The 21,758-nt window shown below is 51.0% G+C and overlaps 1 protein-coding gene across 2 annotated transcripts in view; it reads left to right on the forward strand.

Annotated features, from left to right (window-relative positions):
- Positions 1-21,758, forward strand: part of GSDME (gasdermin E) — a 46,008-nt gene that overhangs the window by 9,774 nt on the left and 14,476 nt on the right. For both annotated transcript variants that reach the window (XM_045197286.2, XM_024563124.3), the window contains exons 3-5: positions 424-616; positions 16,400-16,571; positions 18,175-18,295. In XM_045197286.2, coding sequence (XP_045053221.2) covers positions 424-616; positions 16,400-16,571; positions 18,175-18,295 — 486 coding nt within the window. The remainder of the gene's footprint in view (positions 1-423; positions 617-16,399; positions 16,572-18,174; positions 18,296-21,758) is intronic.

Genomic DNA, 21,758 nt, shown 5'->3' on the forward strand with positions numbered 1-21,758 from the left:
TGCAGGTTTTCTCTGTTTTCATATCATCTTCTAGTCACTTCACCCTGGAGAGGCACGCATTTAAAATGTTCTATTTCTTCTCCAGGATAGTGTTTAAATCGGTGCTTACTTTAAAAATATTCAATAAATCCCACAGATATCCTGTGTGTACTTGGTTATCCATGTATGTATTGGAATTAGAACATGAAAAAACAATCAGAAAAGCACCCAGGGGAGCCCCTGGCCGTCCATTCCTGCCAGCCCCCGGTCAGCGCCCAGGTGCGCCGGCGCCTTTTCCTTTTGCCCACACATGCAGCACGGCGGCCGCCTTGCCATTTTGGATGCAAGCCTCATGTCTCCCACAGGACTGGAAAGCTAGGTGGCCTAAGGCACAGCGGTGGCCTCATGGTCATCAGATTCCCTTGCATGTCTCATTCACCCCAGTGGTCGTGGAGTCGGACTTTGTGAAATACGAGGGCAAGTCTGAAAACCACATGAGTGGGAGCATCGAGACGGCCCTGGGGAAGGTGACGCTGAACGCCAGAGGCAAAGGCCTGGTGGAGAGTCAGTCTTCGTTCGGGACCCTGAGGAAGCAGGAGGTGGACTTGCAGCAACTCCTCAGAGATGCAGTGGAGAGGTGAGGAGACTTTTCATTGGCACTTCGGATTTGGACGCATCTCAAATTTAATGTCAGATCTTTGTTTCTTTGTTAAAATGGTGACCCATAGAAACTAGACAAATCGATATACATTATGGAATGCTCGTTGTGCTGAAACTTAAAATTTTTTAAAAAATTTTCAATTACAGTTGACATACTATATTATTATTATTATTAGGTGTACTATATGGTGATTAGACATTTGTATAATTATGAAATGATCCCCCTGATGAGTCTAGTGCCCATCTGACACCATACATAGTTGCAATATTACTGGGTATGTTCTCTATGCTGTACTTTACATCTCTGTGACTGTTTTGGGGTTTTTTTTTACTAGCATTTTGTATATCTTTTTCACCCAGCCCTTCAACCCCTTCCTATCTGGCAGCCATTAATTTGTCTCTGTATCTTACGAGTTTGTTTCTGTTTTGCTTATTCATCTATTTTGTTTTTTAGATTCCACATGTATGTGAAATTATATGCTATTTATCTTTTTTTCTTTGCCGTATTTCATTTAGTATAATATCTGCTGGGTTTATCCATGTTGTTGCAAGTGGCAGGATTTCATTCTTTTTTATGACTGAGTTTTATATATATATATATATCTCACATATCACAGTCATAAAAAAGAAATATATATAAAGATATATTTATATATATAAAGATATATTTAGATATATTTATATATATAACAGTCATAAAAAAGAAATATATATAACTATATATAAAAACACATACATATATATAACTATGTGTGTGTGTGTATATACATATACATATATATGTAAAATACATACATAAACACACCTACTTCTTCCTTATCTATTCATCTGCCAATGGACACTTAGGTTGCTTCCATATCTTGGATCTTTATAAATAACACTGCAGTGAACAGAGGGGTGCATATGTCTTTTCTAATTAGTGTTTTGGGTTTCTTCAGAGAAATACCCAGAAGTGGAAATGCTGGGTCATACGGTAGTTCTATTTTTAATTTCTTGAGGGACCTCCATACTGCTTTTCACCAGTCTGCACTCCCACCGACAGTGCACAAAGGTTCCCCTTTCGCCACATCCTCACCGCACCTGTTTGTTGATTTATTGGTGGTAGGCATTCTGACAGCTGTGAGGTGATATGTGATTATGGTTTTAATTTGCATTTTTGTGATGATTAGTGACGTTGAGCATTTTTTCACATGTCCACTGGCCATGTGTATGTCCCCATTGGAGAAATGTCTATTTAGGTCCTCTGCCCATTTTTTAATTGGGTTGTTTTTGGGTGCTAAGTTGTTTGAGTTACTTATATATTTTGGAAGCAACTCCTTATTGGATATATCATTGGTGAAGTTCTTCTCCCATTTAGTAGGTTTTTTACTTGTTTTTTACCTGAAATTTAACTGGGCATCCTGCATTTTCATTAGCTATGTCTGGCGAATAAGGGGGAAGCGGGACCGGAGGGTGCGAGCGTCCAGGAGTCGCTGTCCCCTTCATTCTCAGATGGTCCTCTCCAGCCTAACCCCGTTTTTCAGGCTTGTAATTTCTGTTTCAAGAGCCACAGTGGGGCATTGCTCTACAGTCACATTTCCTGAAGCAGTTCTTCACATGCTCTTTCTGATCCAGGTGTAGAAGGCAGTGCCAAAAGGAAGCACATGGGGAGAAGTCAGCGAGCCAAGCTGGGCGGGAACATTCTGGACAGAAAGAAGCCAGGGCCAGCAGTCATGAGTAGGGACACAGGCATCCGCTGAGCACCTACTGTGTGCCAGGCCCTTTATAGACGTTATCTCACTTACTCTGCACTGTGTCGCTTTTACTTTTGAGAATCTAAGACTCAGTGAGGAGAAGTAGCTTGTGCTCAGCCCCAGAGCCCAATGCGGGTGCAGGAGCTGGGATTCAACCCAGGATTCCCTGGCTCCAAAACTCCCGTTCTTTCCCCTAAATCACGCTTGAAGCAACTGTGCAGCAAAGAAACTGGCTGAGGAGAACATAGTGTACGTGACGGCAGGGGATGGAAAGGCAGAGGCAGGAGTCTGGGTCCCAGGTAGGATGCCGGGCGTGTGTACGGTGCACCGGGCATCATCATGAGCAAGCCCGCGTGGGTGGATAGGTCTGCCAACCTGGAGGAGTCCACACACGGGGATGCGACCACCTCGGGAGGGTCTCCAGAAACCCTGTTTATTGTAGGGATGGCCGGGGGAGGGGGACGGAGACACCACGAACACTTTTAAAGTCTAAGAATGGAAGAAGTGTCTCATGGCAGAGTCACCTCTTCTTTGCTCTGTTGCTGAGAGGTAACAGGGCGCTCCCAGGGAAGGCGGGGAGGGCTGCCTCTCTGGACCATGGGACAGGGGGGTGTAGGGCTGCCGTTCCTGCTGCTTTGCTGGAGTAATAACTTCTTATCTGCACCATCGGCCTGTCTGTGGACGCCCACATGGTCATCAGATTGCTGAGATGGCCTTGGGAGTGGCAATTAGCGACTCATAAGTGCTGTACATTCTCGAGGGCTTATTTGCAGCCAGTTATTTTTATTTCAGGTCATTTAGATAAGTTGTCATCTGTATGCAAGTTCTATTAGCCCTCAGACTTCAGAGTGTTAGCTTTATTGTCCACAAGGCATGTGCAATCTCAAAAACAAACCTCATCCACCCTCGAATAAACAAGTGCATGTACATGTAACTCTTACCTAGCGTAGTTGGGCAGGCAGGCGTTCCACAGGAATTAACCTTCCAGATACGTGGGGTGGGCACCTTTGAATGAGAGCGCTGTGTTTATCAAAACATGGATGGAAACCATATTAAAATAGATCAAGTAATTCTCTTCTTTTAAAAAAAATGAAGAATAACACATTTATTGAGACCATTTTTAAAATATCTTTTTTAAAAAAAATTCTTACCTGAGGATATCAAACCAGCAACCTAGGCTTGTGCTCCAACCAGAAATCAAACCCGCAACCTTTTGGTGTATGGGGTGATGCTCCGACCAACCGAGCCACCCAGCCAGGGCTGTTGAGACCATTTTGTAATGATTTACATTCATGGTCTGGTCTTTTTATTTTTTTTTCCAAGATTTTATTTGAGGGGAAGGGAGGGAGAAAGAGAGGGAAACATCACTGTGTGGTTGCTTCTTATGCACCCCCTAATGGGAACCTGGTCCACAACCCAGGCTTGTGTTCTGACTGGGAATCGAACCAGTGACCCTTTGGTTGGCAGGCCCACACTCAGTCCACTGAACTACACCAGCCAGGGCTCATGGTTTGTTCTTAAAATCCAGTATTATCCTGTAATAAATGCTTTAGTTTTTTTTTCTGCCTGTCTTTTATTGTCAGCTGCCATGTGTCACTGCCTTAAGAATAATCACCACACCCACCCCATCTCTGCCACTATTACTTGCTTGTAATCTCCTGGTGTCTGGGGAAGTTTATTCCTGGTAAGTAATTTCTGTAGGTTTGGTATGTCACTTTGGCTCCTGGCCTCCATTCCCACCACTGCAGACGAAGGAGTTGGACCAGAGGATCTCTGAGGTTTTCTCCTGGCTAAATGCCTGCTCCTTCCCTTTGTGTTCGGGGCTCTGTTCCACCCGCTTCCAGAGAGGGCGCCATGGTGCGCTGTGCTGGCTGTTTCGGGGTTGAGATGGGTCTTAGTAAACAGGCAGATTTTACTCTCATTCTTTCTCGTAATGTAAAGCAAATTTTGGTAAAACCGATCACATTTTTTCTATGACTATGTGATGATTAGAAGCTTGGTTCTTTATGAAGTGACGTTTTGCAAGCAATGATATGGCCGTGATAAACCTTCATAATTATTTAAAGTATTTAACAATTAAACTCAAAGCCTTCTATCTGAATAGTTCCAAATTCCACAAGTTGTATACACAGAAAAAATGTTAGATGTTACTGCTTTTTAGGGCTTACCTTTGACCTCTCTACAGCCTTATTGCAGCTCTCAGGAGTCTGTTTCAATGTGCCACCAACCCTTCTTTTAAGTAGGTGTTTTTGAGAGGAGGGATCTGAGGGCCTGTCTTTCTGGAAAAAACCCATTCAGTGAGGTGGGAGCTGGTCTTCTTTTCTACTTGATAAATTGCCCCGTGGCCAGCAGAGGGTTTGAAAATCATTCCATTTGTCTTCGTGTTCAACTCAGTGCTGGCACCATTAGTTTTAATAAATAGAGCTTGTGTCTAACAAATTGAAGACCTCTGGCCACATGTACTCGGAGAACGAGAGTTTCCTGAATCCGGTCCTTTTGCTCATTCTCTCTCTCTCCTTCTCTTTCTCTCTCTCTCTGTCCTTCAGGGGCAGGCTTCACCTAAAACAAACCAGATGCAGGGTCCCAGGTCTGGGGATGGGAGCAGCCAGCACCACCTCTTCCTGCTCTTCTCTTGGTGTTGATGGGTGGGGGAATTTTAGGCTGATTACAGAACGGTAAACTTCAGGCTCATTTTATGGCGTGGAAAAAATTGGTGGTGGAAGTATAAGGTATAACAAGCACTAATATACCACCTGTCCCCGCACCCAGCTTAAAAGAGATCTTTTGTCTTTAAAGCAGGACATAGGAGCCATCTTTTTCTGCCTCCACTATCCAGGATTTCATTAATAAAATGAGATTACTCTTCCCAAGGTATTTTCGGGAGAATTAAGTGAGAGAATATAAACAAAGCACTAGAGAAGCGCCTGGCACGTGGCAAGTTCTCATTAACCGTAGCCTGTGAACATGCCCGTAGTCACTGCTCTGATGACTAGTCCCGCACGGAGCCTGGCTCCAAAAGCTGGGGAAAGGTCAGAGCGTGGGGGGCAGAGTGTGCTACAGCACTCGGTGCGGCTCAGGGAGATGCTGAGCGTCAGAAGAGGAATGAACTGAAGTCCACGGGGTTTTTGACACATCATGTTTCCAATGCCCACCTCTCAGAGCCTTGTTTCCCTCCTCTGGAGGAGCAGGTGGCCATGTGGTCCCCATCCACAGCCCTACTGTGGAAGCACGGACTAAGTTGAGTTGGCCCAAAAGCCCCTTTAGTTTTTTCCATAAAAGAAAAGGCACATTTTCCACTTTCAGCAACAACTTTATTGATTTGGATATGTTGACTATGTTGGCTGTCTCCCACGTGGTGTAACATTAATTGTCCTCAATTACTGTCTCAGTTTGATCGCTGTCTAGTTCCACTGGTCTGCCCAACCGTGGAGCATCGTCCAGCAAGAAATGTCCAGCGTGAAACTTCGAAAATCACTTTTGAGACATTCAGTCAGTCACAACACCTTCTCCAAACACTGCACAAATCTTTTTTTTTTTTTTTTTTGCATTTCAGTTGTGTTTTTACCTTTCTTGACATAATATGCTGAAAATGTTGCTTATTTTCTTCCATCTTCAATATTAAGATGACTCCACAAAAATTCACCAATTTTGATAAGTTTTTTTTTAAACTGCATGGTGACAGCTGTCACAATACAATCTAACAAAATTGTTTCAAATGAAGTTAAAGACAACTAAGTGCTACTAGAGCCGTCTTCTGGAAAAAAACCCAGTACTTTTGGGGAAAGCCAGAGACTTTCTGGCTCCTCCATGCGGCAGCACCCTGGCCTCTCCAAAGCAAGTGTGGACCCAGCTGGGCGCCATGAAACAGTCAGGACGTCAGGCACGCTCTCTCTGCATGTTTTGTTTTTGTTGCAGGAGATGCTTGTTCAGTTCTCGAAGGAAGATGTAGGAAGCCCTTGAACAGCAGCAGTACGATGTTCATGGGCCTGGTCTTCCATCACATTCTTTGTGTGAGGAGCCGCTATGAAGCTCCCCAGGCCCCATCTAATCCACTCTTTGGAAAAGATGTCTTTTCTGAGACCTCCTGGGCCACACCCACCTCTGTGCCATCTGAAAGTCGGTTGATTTATCATCCCCTTTTTCTAAATCATTCTGTCTCCTGGTTTTGGTCTCAGTTCCAGGACTGGGAGCACTTGGAAGCTTGTTTGACCTTTGGTTGTTTCTATCCACAGTGTAACCGTAGACAGCTGATAACCCTTCGTGCAGGGAAGAAGGGCATTCTGGGGATTCTTTGCAGTATTTGATCCTGGGAGTGGTTTTTGTCTTTTTTAAAGAAATTGTGCTGTCCTGTGAGTTTTAATTTGAAAGGCTACTTCTGATCCATTTGGAACTAGGTGGGGACTTCAGTCCTAAGGAGAAACACTCGAGTACTATTTTCTTCAAAGATTGATAGACATTCTCATTATTTCATCAGACCCAAGACATCATGCATTATAAGATGTTCCACTATTTTATGTACCACTGAGAAAGAACACTGCCAATCAAATTGTGCTGCCTGTCAGTTTTAAAACATCCTGATTTCAGAGATGTTAAGATATGAAAAAAATGTATGTTTTAGAATTGATGAGACACAGTGTATAAAATTGGGTGGGCTACAGTGAGTCAGGTCAGCAGACATGTATTCCACCCCGGCTTTTCACCCAGAGATGGACACATGGACCATACCCATCACTGAACATCTCATCTTCCCTGAAACCCGCCTCTCTGCCCAGCTCCCTTGGAGGTGCTGGCTTCTCCTCCAGTGTGGTCGCCTCAGCCAGAAATCTGAGTATCATATGTGGCTCCTGCCTCACCTTTGGCCTACGCTTAGTCTCTCACTGGATGAGTGTATCTCTTAGATACCGGTCTTATCTGTCCCGGGGCCCAGCCTCACAGCCGCGGCCCTGGTGCAGACTTCCACCTGCTCTCTTACCCACTGTCCACGAGGCTCCTGGCCCCTCATTCTGCCTCTAGTCTCACCCCTTCCAGGGACTTCTCCACACCGCAGCCAATCAGATCGTGGCACTGCCTGGCTCCCGTCTCTGCCTTCCTCTGTCTTCGGATGACACACCGCCTCTGCCCGACAAGTCCCTGCCTCTGCTCTTCACCTTGTTTCTCACTATTCTCCCCTCACCCCCTCTAGGCCAGTGCTCCAGACTTACTTCAGTTCCTGGGACCAATGTCCCAGGCTCTTTCTCACCTCCCAGCCTCATCCGGGGCCTCCTCATGCCTCCTGTCCACACAGACACACAGAAGGACACACACACAGACCCACGCTCCCACTTCCCCCGCCAACTCCTCAGATGAGGACCCCCGCCTTCAGAAGCCACCTCACCTCACTACGTCCCTCTTGGGGCACCAGACACATTGTGTGATAATGAGTATTGTAACGGCCCAACAGCACAATCTCTGCCCTTCCTGGAACGCCCTCCCATTCACCCTGGGGCCATGCACGGTGCCTGCAGCAGAGTAAACACTGGTTGGTTGGAAGAATAATTGGTTCATCTTCATCTTACATCTAAGGAGCCTGAGATGCAAAAGTTAATTAATTTGCCAGGACTCAGAATTTAAGCTCAGGTCCGCAAAACACGTGGTTTTCCCAACCCAGCTGCTGATGCAGAGCTTGGAAAGAGAACACTGTCCCAAAGGGCTCCTGCGTGGACTCCTGCTCCGTGTCAGCTTGGTTGGGTGTATCAGCTTTCAGACCTGCTGCAGCTCACCAGCTAGTGGCAGTTCCTCCAGCCAAAAGGTTGAGAGTCCATAATGGCTCACGTTTTCCTTTGTTGCGTCCTCGTGGCATATGAGTGAGGTAAGGTACTATATGACTGTAATGTGAACAGAGGTGGGGCCCTCTCACCGTGGGAGTGGCCTGGTCCCTTTGGTAGTCGTGTGTCCTTAGCACTGTGCCCAGATTCTGACTTTTTTCAGGCAATTTAATATCCTGAAGTCACAGCCAAGTGGAGCGCATTACAGCGGAGGCCCCAGGACGCTGAAGTTCAGATTTCTAGGCATTTCCTGCCCCTGGCTCTGGCTCCCGGCTGAGCAGCTCTGCTGTGTGGGAAGTTTCTTTCATGGTTGAAATGGAGACTGTAAGGGCTGCAGGGAGGAGCCAGCCCCTGGGTGGCAGCTCTGTGTCCGAGAAGGTCTGCTGCTGGTCTCTGGGGAGCTCTAGCAGGAGGATTGAGCAGAAAGACCCCTTGTTCGTTAACAAGCACGTATTAAGTGCCTTCTGTATGCAGGGCCCAGGGGAGGTCCAGGAGGGAGGAGGAAGGCAGAAAGACGCAGGGCTTTGGGGATGGGCGTGCTCAGCTGTGTTCTCATCACTACCCTGGATAAGAACATTATTAGCTGTGCACCCTTGGGTCACTGGTCATGAGTTCTGTTTCACTCTCCTCTGTGAAATAAGGGTGACAGTGAAGACACCAGGAGGGTGTCTTTAGTTGCAAAGAACATCTGTAATTACCACACGAAGGAAAACATCCCGCAGTGGGTGAATAGCCTCAGCAGCTCAGTGGAGCGCCCCTGTGGCAGCTTCCATGCATTGCTGGTCTCAGCAGCCTAGTTCTCTTGGCCCCCAAATGGCCATATTGAAGACAGTAAGGCAGGAAAGGGGTTGTGAAACCGGAAAAGCCGGCATTCATCCTGCTTGTCACCTGCCAGACCCAGTAAGCAGAGACAGGGATTGAGTCTTCATGGGCGCTCCATTCAGATGGCTGGCGATCTGAGAAGACGGCGGGCTTGTGCCCTGACAGAGCGTCTCTTTCATTCAAGCCAGCCTGTTTTGTAAGGGGCAAAAGTCTAGGGGAAGAATTTGGAATTCAGGAAAGAGGCTAGTCAGATAACAGCTGCAGCCTGGCAGCCTCCCTACCATCCTTTCATCCGCGGACTGGTCATTTTCCTCATCTGTGTCCTGTGTCCTGGGCGATTTTCCTCATCTGCGTCCTGTGTGGCGGGCTGTCTCTCCTTGGAACACGGTGGCTCAGATACCACCCCGATCGCTTGTGGTCTCTTCTGGGGCACAAAGGTGGAACTGCTTGTGGTTTCCTGGAGTCAGGGGGCAGGCCGTACACCTGCAGATCCTGAAACAGTAGCTTTTCACGGGCATTACCCACTAGACTTATTAACTATTACCTTAAACTACAATTTTCCAACTCTTGAGTCCCCCATCAGTTTCTTCCTTGTGCTTCATTTTAAGAGAGACAGAACTCCTCCTGGGAACCCCCAATAGACTTCTCCTTAGGTTTCAGTGGTCAGATCGCCATGGATACCCCATCCAACCCTAACCACTGCTGAGGACAATGGAGTCACGAGGACCCGCGCAAAGATTCATCTGTGTGTCTGGGTGCGCCCCGTCTACCCCTTAGCCCCAGGCTTCTTAACCTGCACTCAGCTGGGGTAGGAGGCTAGTGGCCGCACTCCTGGTGTCAGAGCCTCCAGGCCAGTGTTCTCCGGGAGGCACCTGCGGGAGCAGCAGACGCATTTGAGGGGCTGCTTTCCTCCCTTTCCTTCTCAAGTTGCCTACAGACTTTAAAGGGGGAGAGGACTGGCCCCTGGAGGGGTAAACAGACAGATGGACAAAGGCATCTGCATTTCAGGATTTTAGGAGGCGACTACTGAGATTAAACTCTATTCACTCCTTGATGGGTCTGGATGGGATCTGTGGCTGGAGCTGGTCGGCTTTCAAAAGAGAAGCAGGCTCTGCGGCTTAAGGAAATGTCAGAAGAGCAAAGCCAAGTTTACAGGCAGCATGCACCGGCCTAATCTCAGCTGCCTGTCTAATTTTTCCACTCTGCAGCTGGTCCATGGACACGCGCTTCTTTCCCTGCTGCATCAGCCAGTGAGTCAAATGCCTTTGGGAGAAATGCCTAAGTCACTGAAGCTTTTTCCTTTTTCCTTTTTAAAAATTTTTATTGTTGACACTATTAAAGATGCCCCCTTTGCCCCGCCCCCCCCCCCCCCCCCCCCCCCCCCCCCGCTTTGTCCGCCTTCACCCAGCTCCCAACCCCTTCCCTCAGGTCATCACCACACTCTGTGTCTATGGGTCGTGCATGTACGTTCTTTGGCTAATCCCTTCACCTTCTTTCATCCAGAACCCCCTGCCCTCACAAAAGGTTTAATCATCAGTATATTCCTACGTTTCTGTGGGCTAGTAATTCTTGCTTAATACTCTCACAGGAGCAGGCCGGCCACCACCTCCGCTCCTGGGGAGATGTAAGCTCTGCCATCTTGCCCTGTTTCTTCCGAGCGCATTTGTCCCTGTCTCTTGCTGGTGGCTTTTAGAGCAGTGTGGTGGAAGGAGCACCAGTTGTAGAATCAGAGGTGTGCGTCTTAATTTTCGCCTCTAACGTGCCCTGTTACTCAGCCAGTCTCTCATGGTCTCTTTGCCTCTCAGACACTGAGGGGCACAGTGTCTGTTTCCCAGCACAGACGTCGGATTAGATGCGGGTGACCAGCACCACCTCCCTCCAGACCCGTGGAGACACACATTGCAAATCGATCATGGCCCCCCTGCCCCTCGCTGCCTCCCGGCCTGGACTCAGTCTTAGGACCCTTAGCGATCGTGGATGGATCGATCAGAGGGGATACTTGAGATGCAACTGGTTTTCATTTCAGAACTACTAATCCCTGGGGCCCCTGTGGTTTTATAATTTCTCCATAGCTGCCTGGACAGATGCTGAAGGTTCCTGCTCTGTCGTGATGGACCTACTGTGGGGAGAGCCTGAGCGGAGCTACTCCTTGAGGACAGGCTATTAATAAAGGCTGTTTCCCCGAAGGGTCAGGCCAGTGGGGTCCTCGGCCTTCTGCACATAACAGGACTCAGTTATGTGTGGGGTGGAATGATGAGTGTTGGGGTGGGGGTCTGCAAGAGGCTGCTTGTCTCTGGGAGGGACCTGGGGCTGCATCATTGTGTTGGAAGAGAAAGCGGCTTTCCTCCTTCTTTGGGTATTGTTCGAGTTTTTGATGTCTTCTGCGGGTTTCTTCTCTGTGAGTTTGCATTTTGGCTTTCAAAGCCTGAGAAGGAGGAGAGAGAATGGAAATTACAGCCACAGTGGGAGAGAGGAGGCAGCTGTGTTCGGGCTGGGCCTGGGGAGGTTTTTCGTGCTTTAGGAGAGGACCCTCGCTTCGTGGTGCCCTGCCCCCCCACCCTTCACCTGCTCCCCAGCAGCCTCCAGGCTCTGAGCCCCACTTTCCTGCCACCTCGCTGCCTGCGTTTCCCCGAGCTCCGCCTGGTCCCTGGCCCAGGGCTTGCCTCCTGAGGCACGGGACAATGTGGCCGTGCCTTTGACCAGCCTGGAGAGGGATCTTGATTTGGCTTTCCTGCCAATACTGGAAGGAAAGGAACATTTACAGATGGGTCCCGGGCAGGTCAGTTTATGCAAAGCCTCACTAAGATCAGTCTCACAGCCAGTTCTCATTTTACAGGTGTGCTGACCGAGGCTCCGAGACAGGAAGTGGTAACCCAGCGAGGAGGAGATAAAGCTGGGAGCCCAAGGAGAAGGGGGCTGGGGGTCAGCAGGCCCACTGGGTGAGGAAGGGGCACCCTTCTCTCTGTTTAGTGTGTCCCCCCATCCCTTGTCTCCAGATGGGATCCTTTGGGTCCAACCCTGTAGGACTGGTTGTACTCGACCCCTGTCTCGGGGCCTCCTGCCTGCTCTCATAGCGCCATCGGCCAGGAGGAAGATGCGCCTCGGGCTGTCCTTAAAAACATGTGCGGGGGACGAGGAGCCTCTGGCTGCTCCTTTTCTGGTCGGGGAGCTCCTGCCCCATTTCTCTTGTCTGTGGGCTTTGACCCCAGGCTGGACTCGGGAAGAATTTTATTCCGACGCTTTCTTTAGGATTTCCGTGTGTCCTCCAGAGCTTGCAGTCTGTCCAAACGACTTTTAATTATTATTTTTTGAATAATTGATATGTTCACATGGTTTTACTGTCAAACGGTCAAGAGAGAAAAGGTGAAGAGTGTCCCCCACCCCTGATCTATCAGCCTTCTCGTTCCCCACCCAAGAGGCAACCACTGTTAATGGTTCCTTGAGTCTCTTTCTGAAGACAGTGTGTGGGTGTGTGTTCAGCGATTCCTACGAGGGCCCAGGTGAAATGGAGCGAACTGGGATTGCCCCCAGGGAAGTGTTTTGTAAAAGCACAAGAAGCTGGGTCAAGGAGAACAGGCAGATAAGGATATTCTGAAGACAATTCCCAGAGGGTTGGATATAAAACTTCCTTTCCCCCCCAGTGAGACAGGCAAGGTACTGACATGTCGAAAGGGACATAGCAGTGGTCAAAGTCCTCCTATAGCCACACGGGCCCTCACCCAGAGCGACCGTAGGGGCTGCCGGGAAATACCAACCTGGGCTGCTTAGCTGTGTGACTTTGGTTACTATCTTCACCCTCTCTGGGCCTCCTTGCTCCTCATCTGTGAAACCCGTGATCTAGGGTTTTAAACTTTTTTGTTCCCCTTTTAGTCTGAAGAAACCGTGGACCTCCTTGAATGCATCAATCATGTAGGATTATGCATGTAAGTGAATCACACTGAAACAGCGGGCTTTCCCACTTGGTGGCCCCGGGGGTCCCACTGTGCAGTGATTCCTGCTCTGAGCAGGCCCAGAGCCAGCCCCGGCTCCCACGAGCTGTGCTGGGTCCTGGCACAGCGCGGGGTCTGGTGGTGTTGACAGGGGAGCATTTGGGGAAGAATTCCCTCCGGAGGTTGCTTTTCAATAGTCAGAACGATCCATTTTCCCTGACAATTGGCTTCCCCTCTGCCTATAGGAGGTCTCCTCTCTTAACGGAAGAAGAGTGGGTCTGCCCAGCGTTCAATTTCCAAAAGGTGGCAGCACTGCCCCAGGAAACAGAATCCCAGCCACCAGGTGGGAAGTGCCTACCAGAGGAGCCTCCTGCCCTCCTGCCCAGGAGAGCGTTTCTCGTTTCCCTTTCCCGTGGGCGTGAGGTGTCCTGTCCACGTTCTTCTCCCCTCCCCAGTCACCCGATACTAGCCTGGCAGATGGGCCCTGTCCCTGGCCACGCTTCTCTTCCCTGCCCCAGGGCAGGTGCCTGGCCGGCATGGTGAGCAGCTCAGGACTGTTCTGCAGTCAGAAGCACAAGGAAGTTATGCTCCTGCAATTGACTTGTTCCGCTTCCTCCCGGTGTTTGGGGTGGGGTGACGTGGGGGTTCTGGAAGGAGGTGGTCATTTGAGGCAATGGAGTCTTGGGGAATCGAGGCTGAGGTTTTCTTTTGAAACACTTCGCCATTGGCCGATACAGCATTGGGCGTTTTAGGGGATCTGTTTAAGGCCCAGGGCAGTGCCATAGTTTCCAATCGCCAGAGTCACTTGAGACCCGGAGGCGGCCGTCAGCTGTCCTGCAGTGGGGCTGGGGCCAGGAGCTCACAGAGGAATGAGCCATTCCCGGACTATCACGGAGGGGGTTCGCGTTCAAGAATCTGCGGGAAGACAATCGTCCACAGCAGACGGAGGAGCCCGTTGGAAAGGACCGAGCCAGATGCAGTTCTGACTGTCGGGTCGGGTCCAAGGGGTGTCATCTTCAGTGCCTGGGCCTCCAGGACCAAAACGGTCCCTTCGGACGGCTTTCTGTCTACACATCAGTCTTTAAACCGCTCCCTCCGCGGTCCACGTGCTTTCTCTTTCTCATACACAGGTGCGTACAGGGTCAGGCATTTATACTCTTGTTAGGGAGCACGGACGAAGAGGGACAACCCCGCAAGGTTTAGTGAACCATTTACTCCAAAAGTAGGTCTGGAGCCATCTCTGTGCGCTAGCTCGGTCCAGGGAGAAGCTGGAGTCTGGACGGGCACGAGTTTATAGTCCGCCCTGCAGGGAGGCGACGGCAATGAGCAAACAAACGGAGGAGCTAGGAAAGGACGGGTTGGGGGGGGGGGGCGGAGTATGCTCTCCAGAGAGCTGTTCTTAGATGTGACAGTGTGACAAGGTCGAGCGTGAGGCCTGCCTCCCAGGAGGTGACCTGAGGCTGGGAGACGGGTCAGGACTCTGCCTCCAGGGCCTCCGGGCAGGCCTGCGCCTGATGAGTTCCAGGTGCGGAGAGAGCGCAGCTGCCCTGAACTGGGGCGGGGCCAGATCAGGAGACCCAGTAGTCTGGGGGAGGGGTTGAAATGCTACGGAGCCAGGGAGGGTCTCTAAGCGAAGTACCTCCAGCCCAGTTACACAGCCCATAATTCCTTTCAAGTGGCTTTGTGTTTTGGGCCTCCATAGAAGAACGCAGGGAGGTGGCTGGAGTCAGCCAGCGTTTGTGTGGCGTTTAACATTGTGCTCCTCGAAACCCTACGACAGTCCCATCAGGAGAGGTGTCAGCGCGAGTGTATCCGTGGGAGAACCCAGGGGCAGACGTAGAGTAATTCATTCAGCGTCCCTGAGCTGGAGGGGCAGAGCTGGGATTCGAACCCCAGTGGGACAGGTGCCTTCCTGGAAATGGAGCCCCGGGTAGCTTTTTGTTGCAGTTGTCAATTTATTTTCACTCTCAGTTAATACGTGGGAAACATTGTTGTAATTTGCATTTTTTGGACCACTACTGAGATGGAAGTTTTTCCTGTCTTTTTTTTTATTGTGATAAAATATGTATAGCATAAAATTTGTCTTTTAACTATTTTTAAGTGTATAATTCCCTGGCATTAAGTACACTCACACTGTTGTGCAGCCAACACCACTATCCATTTCTAGAACTTCTTCATCACCTCAAACAGAAACTCTGTGGTCCTCTCCCAAGAACTCCCCATTCCCCCTGCTCAGCCCGGGCACCTCAAATCTTCTTTTTGTCCCTATGAATTTGCCTGGATATTTCGTGTAAGTAGAATCATCCACCATGTGTCCTTTCAAGTCTGGCTTATCTCACTCAGCATAACGTCCCTGAGATTTGTTCATGACATAGCAGGCGTCCGAGCTTTTGCGGTGAGTCGTATCCCGCTCGGCACGTGCACTGCGTTTGCCTGCCCTTCACCTGTGGACCGACACCTGTTGATTCCACCCCGGCAGCTGTTCACATGGAGACAGGACCTTTCCAGCTACTCGCTGCAGTTCTGGGGGTGCTCTTGGAAGCCTGGAGAGGGGGGCAGGGGGACCTGGAGCCTGCCTGCCTGGAGCGGGGGGCAGGGGGATCCTCCATGTGTGTGGTTAGGGATGGCACTGAGCTTTTCAAAGGAACTAACCTTGGGAAGTTTCAAAAGCCCAGGATGAACACTGTAATTGTTCTCATGCCAAACCCATTCTCATTTGGTTCCCTTCCTGTCTACTTCATGGACTGAGAGTTAAAGAAACTCTCTGAGTCCATCTCTGAGAGGTTATTTCGTCCTTTGCTTCCAAGTGTGAAATCGTCTCCTATAGGTGGAAACTTAGCTTGCTCTTGACGTGCCCCAGGGTCACTGCCTGGGAGTCTCAAGTCTGCCAGGTGACCTTGGGCAGGCCAACCCTAACTGGCCTCAGTTTCCCCATCTGTAAAATGATGTAAACCCCTTGGTAAGAAATTATACATCCTTCTGGGACAGACACATTAAGACGTTCCTTCTTCATTCAAACCTAATTTCTTCATCGCTGCTTGTATCGCAAGCCTGTTCCTCTCTCAACTGTAAGAACGGACTGCCAGCATCCCCTGCCAACCCCCTCCCCCAAGTGGTTCTGCATTTCCTGGGCCATGCTGTGACGTCTATACACCCTTAGACCCTGATTAAGTGACAAAGCAGAGTCCCCAGTTGTAAGGCAGATGGATTGCGGTTCCTGCACTGGCTGCCGGTTGGCTCTCTTCTTCCTCCTTGACAACCAGCACTGCTTTTGACAGGGGCCGCCTCCCTCTGGCATCCAGCCGGTGCTGGAGGCCTGGCAGCTCCCAGGCGGCCTTGGGAGAGTTTGGTTTATGCCTTATTAGATGAACTGCCCCTTCTCTCATCACCAGGCGATAAAAGATGCTGGCTGTCACACTGCGCCCGTTTCCCCTGAGGCACGAGGCCACTCACAGCCATTTTTCTTTTGCAGAACGATAAATCTGAAAAGCCCTCTCCTGCAGCAGGTGTTGGAGAGGAGGAACGAGGTCCTGTGTGTCCTGACAGAGAAGATAGTGACGACGCAGAAGTGCGTGGTATCGGAGCACGTCCAGGTCGAGGAGAAGTGTGGCGGCATGGCGGGGATCCGGACCAAGACCGTGCAGGTGCGGCCCGAGGGCTGGGGCCATGGCAGCTGCTCTGGCTCCGGCTGCTAGGACCTGGGTCAGGGTCCTTGCTGGGTGGTGTCTTTGTTCATCAGGACTCTTTGTGTAGCAAGTTACCTAAACTCCAATTAGAATTGGCTTAAATGAGGAAGAATTTGTTGGCTCCTGTAACTGAAGCATTTAGGGTTAATCTGACTTCAGTCACTGCTGGACCCAGGACTCAGAAAGCGTTGTGAGCTGCCTCCCCGGGGGTGGATGCCCTCCGACAGGCTGTCTCCCTGTGGTGCGGTAGCTGCAGGTGTATGTCCCACCTACTGCAACCCCGGAGAGAGCTTTGGGCTGGATCTCACTGCCCCAGCCTGGGTTGCCCATTCCTGCAGCGGGCCCAAGGCCAGGGCAGTGGGCCTCTCGGATTGGCTGTACCCGCCTGGGTCAGGCGCATTCCCGTAAGAAAATGGGTCAAATGAGAACAAGCCAGGCCAAAAGCACAGTTAACCCCTGGAGTCCCTGGGAGTCAGGGGTCTCAAAGTGATAGCTTTGGGATTAGCTGCCTCAGGTACTTCGCGGGTTAAGTTAGGGAAGGTAAGGATCTGTCCATCCATCCGTCTATAGACGCATAAACAGGTGCTTCTGGATTGCATTCTGGGCAGCCTTACAAGCTGCCCCCGAGCCAGTCCTAAACTTCAGTGGAACGGAAGGCTGTCTCCCCTCCGGCTTGTCCTGCCGTCTGTTTGATTCCTAGAGATTTCTGGGGGTGATTTTTGGTCTTTGCTAGAGGACCCAGGAGAGTAGAGTTTGGAAGGTGGAGCTACAGGCCTGGGGCTGGGTTCTCCTGGGGTGGATAGGCTGGACAGCAGTGATTAAGGACATGCCCGATGGGAGGTGGCTGCGAGGTGGCTTCTGCCGGCCCTGCCAAAGTTTCTGCCAGAGGTGACCCCACCAGAGGTGCAAAGCCCATCTGGGAGTCAGGAGGCCAGCTGTCACCCCTCTCTGTCCAGGACCAAGTTGCTCAGAAAGTCTTTGAACTCCAGCATTTGGACAACACATAGATTCTAGTCTCCCTCTCTCCAGGCCCGGTGGGAGGGTGTTTGTGATGGTGTTTGAAGGAGGGAGCTCCGGGGCCTGACTCCTGGGCCTTTCCTGCTCAGCCTTCCCCCTGGTTTGAACAGCACAGGGTCCAGCAGGGTCCAGAGTGACGCAGGGCGGTGGCGTGGGGTGGGATGGGATCTATCTCAGCTCAGTTCTCCCTCAGGCTTTGACATTAGCTAGGCATTTCATTTGGATTTCAGAGCAGTTTCTGCAATCCTCTGTGAGGGAAAAGGGAAGTCATCTTATCTGCCTTACTGATTACCTGCTTTATTCACCCCTAACTCCACTGTATCCCGAAGGAGTTGTTACTTTTGTGCCACTAGGTCGGCCATTGACGTGGGGATGTGTGTACGTCACCAGGCCAACAGGGCTGAAATCCTTCATCTCTGTGGGCTGGCTCCTCCTTCCCACTCGGTTCCTTGGGCACTTGCATGAGGCCACAACCTTGTGGGGGGGCAGGCAGAGGGGCCCAGGGAGTCGGAGCGCAAGGCTCAGGGTATGCTCTCGTCCGCAGGTGTCCGCTACGGAAGACGGGACCATCACCAAGGACACCAATGTGGTGCTGGAGATCCCGGCTTCCACCACCATTGCCTACAGCGTCCTCGAGTTGTACGTGAAGCTGGACGGCCAGTTCGGTGAGTGCAGCCTCCAGCTCGAGGCTTTCGGGAGACAATGCAGCCAAGGCTGAGGAATGCACCATCTTCCCCTGGGGCACACAGTGGGAGAGGATCCCCTACCACTTTGGGGGTGGGGGACACGAGATCCTAAGAATGGGGGGCATCCCATGACAAGGGACAAGTGGGCGGCATTGGGAGCGTGTGGGTGAGGTTTCGCCAGCACAGCACAGGTTTAAGAACGAGTCTCCTGTGATCAGACAGACTGGGGATCAGCCCGGTACCACGTGCCCTATGAGGTCTTGGGCCTGCTGTCGGGCCTTGCTGAGCCTTACCTTGTCCTGGGGCTGCGGGAGGATTAAACAGGTAAGGCACACGGCGTGCCTGACACAGCGGTGTTTATTAAGTACACCACCTCAACTATTAATATCATCATCACCGTTACTTCATCTCCCTTGAAGCCAAAAATGCTGCTCTGGACTTTGCTCTGCTGACACCACTGTGTCTGAAGCTGGCCGACCCCCGGCCATTGCATTGTTTGAAGACAGTAGGGCTTCAGTCCGTGCCTGCCTGCTGACCTCAGGTGTGCACTACCCCTCCCCCACGCCCTTCCTGGGAGGACGTTGTGTTGAGTCCCAGAAAAGTGTTTGCTTCTTGAGGATGTGAATAAACTCATATGACATCAATTATTGTTAATCTCCTTAGGTATGCTGGTAATGTGGTTATGTCTATTAAAAAAAGTCTATTTTTTAGAGCTTTCTACTGACGTCTTCACCGGTGAAATGGTAATGTCTGCCGTTGGCTTCAGCAATGACGTGGGTGGAGGGGGAGGTGTGGGGTGGGCAGAGGCAGAAAGCAGTTGTCGGCGCTGGTCGCTGGTCGGTGGGTGTGTGCAGCTGCGTTGTGTTACTCTGTTCTCGTGCAGTTTCACGTTTTCACAATGAAAACGTGTAAAAAGCCATGCCGTCACAGAGTGTGCCCAGGTCTCCCGCTGCCTCCGGCATGTCCCCCAGGTGGCTTCTGTACGGTGGCAAGGACCAGGCTGGGGACAAGGCAGCCTGGTGGGAGCCAGCCTCTTGGACTATGACCACGCAGGTCACCCCGCTGTAGGGCAGCAGCTCCGGGCCCTGAGAACTCCGACTGTCCTCGTAGGACAGGCGACAAGCTCATGGGCACGTGAGGACCCCAAGGAGGGGCAGAATGCAATCCCAGAGCCTCCCTCTTTGGGTTCAGCCTGCATTTCAGGAAGTGGCAGGAAGTGGTATCTAAGAAGTTGGTCTAGAGAGGTAGGACAAGCACACCAAGAATTGTCGCCTACATTTTTTAGCTCCCTGGTCCCAAATTTGTGTCATCCTGGGCATTTTAAACCTTACCTTATTCTCTCTCTTTGAACGACGTTTGTCTACTGAACTGCACTAAGGTGATTCAGTTTTTGTCATCAGGATGTGATAAACCGTTGATACCATGTGCACGGATGTGATTCCAGCCCAAGATGTTCACAGCTTGGTGATTCTGTCCAGATGGACAGATAGTCAAGGTGTCGCTTGTGCAAGCTTGGCCTGTCCCAGAGGGTGATCGTGAGTGCTGTGAGGACCTCTGGGTGGCTGGGGGCCAGGCCAGGGTGCCACTCCTGTGGGAGCCCTCCTGTTTCTCTGAGGAAAGGGGTGCCCTGCCCTGTCCTGCCTGCAGCTCTGTGGGCACCTGTCCCTTGGGGGCCTCTTTACACAGCTGGACTTGGAAAGACACAGCCTGGCCTGGTGCGACTCTCCTGTTTGCATTTCAATCTCAAGCTTTTCATCTTGGCTCGCCTCCGTTGTTTTTGGAAATAAACTCCTCTCTGAGCTGCTGAGAAGAGGTGCCCTGGGGAATTCTAGAGGTTCCTCTGGCTTACTTCCCACCTCCTGGTCTAGGCAGCCTGCTGGCTTCACTGCCCCGTCCTGCCGCGCTTGGCCACACCAGTGGGACTCAGGGGTCAGGCCCTCATCATGTGAGACTCGGCGCCTGATTTTGAAGCCAGTTCTGCTTTTATTTCCCATCTGTGTTCTCTGTCTCTCTTGCCACAGAATGCTCTGATGTAGCTTTATAAACACAGACCCACAGGGCCTGCAGGGCCCCTAAGAGCCTGCCTGGTGCCTCCTCCCACCTTCTTGGGGGAGTGAGTTTGACAAGCATCCTGCTGGTCCTCGGAAACTTTGAAAGGAGGCTGAGTCCCTCCTGTTCTTGGGGGAGGTGCCTGTGCAGCTGTCCTTGATGAGTTTTTCTCCCCTTCGACCCCGTCCTTCACCCACAGCTCCCCCACCCCCATTTCCCACCCTGACTCTTCACCGGCTCCACTGCTTCTCGGAATCCTTCCCACACCAGCAGTGCAGCCAATGTGATTATTTAAAAATGAAAATGTGGTCATTTCCCTCACCTGCTCAAACACCTTCCGAGGCTCCCTTTGCCCCAAGATCAAGTCTTCGTCTGGCCTGATCACCCACCCGCTGCGAACGCTCTGCTGTCACTGATCTCCCAGCCTCTGGCGGCCTAGACACTGCTCCGTCCAAGCAACCTTTGCTGGTGCTCTGGGCACCTGCCACCCCGGCCTCAGTGACGAGTCCCCCAGCCCCGCTCGAAGCGCACTGACGGTCAAGGCCCTTTGGCGCCTCTGGCCCCCAGCCCAGCGCCCACAGGGAAAAGAATGAACTGGCAGTGCTTTTGGGGGCTGTGCCTGTGCCCAGGCAGGGGCGGTGCTGGTGCCATGGGCTCCTGAACCACCTATGGGCACTCGGCAGGATTCGAGGCTGTGTCCTCAGGGAGCGGAGTCATCACCCAGGGGCCAGTGGACACTTCCCCACCTCAGTGCCTGATGCAAAAGGCGGGGGAGCCAGCGTGCCCAGCTGCCCAGCGAGTGTGTGTCCATGAGGGGGGAAATGAAGGCTCGTTTCGTTTGCCTCAGCCAGCCTCGCCACCCCTGTGACCCAGGGTGTGTGCGGGGAGCCGTGCCGTCCCGTGCAGGCTCAGGCGCATCTTCATTCCGTGCCTGGGCTTCAGCGTACAAATTACCAAATAGAAGCCCAGAAAGAGCCCAAATTCATGAGTTTGCTTATTGTTTTTGCTTAGCCAGGACCTAAGAATGGCGACATTTTTACCTACAGTTCAGACACCTTTAGTTGGGTTCTCAAATATGGAAGTATATGAGGAAACATTTCATTATTTACAAATTTATTATTATGGGTTCAAAAGCAGGGCTCACAGTATCATGAACCCCAGCGACTTCATGCTTCAAGCACAAGGGCTGTTTGTCTTTTGTCAGCAATTTTGCCGCCTCCCTCCACCCCACTCACTTTGAGGCAAATCCTAGGAATTCTACTGTTTTATCTACAAATATTTCAGTATCCCTAAAAGGTAAGACTTAAAAAAAAAGACCAGTTTTGCCTTTTCATAAGATTCCTGCAGAATATATTGTTTAGATTTTTTACTCGACATGTTTGAGATTCATTCA

The sequence above is a fragment of the Desmodus rotundus genome, chromosome 6 (genome assembly GCF_022682495.2).
Source record: "Desmodus rotundus isolate HL8 chromosome 6, HLdesRot8A.1, whole genome shotgun sequence".
Lineage (NCBI taxonomy): Eukaryota > Metazoa > Chordata > Mammalia > Chiroptera > Phyllostomidae > Desmodus > Desmodus rotundus.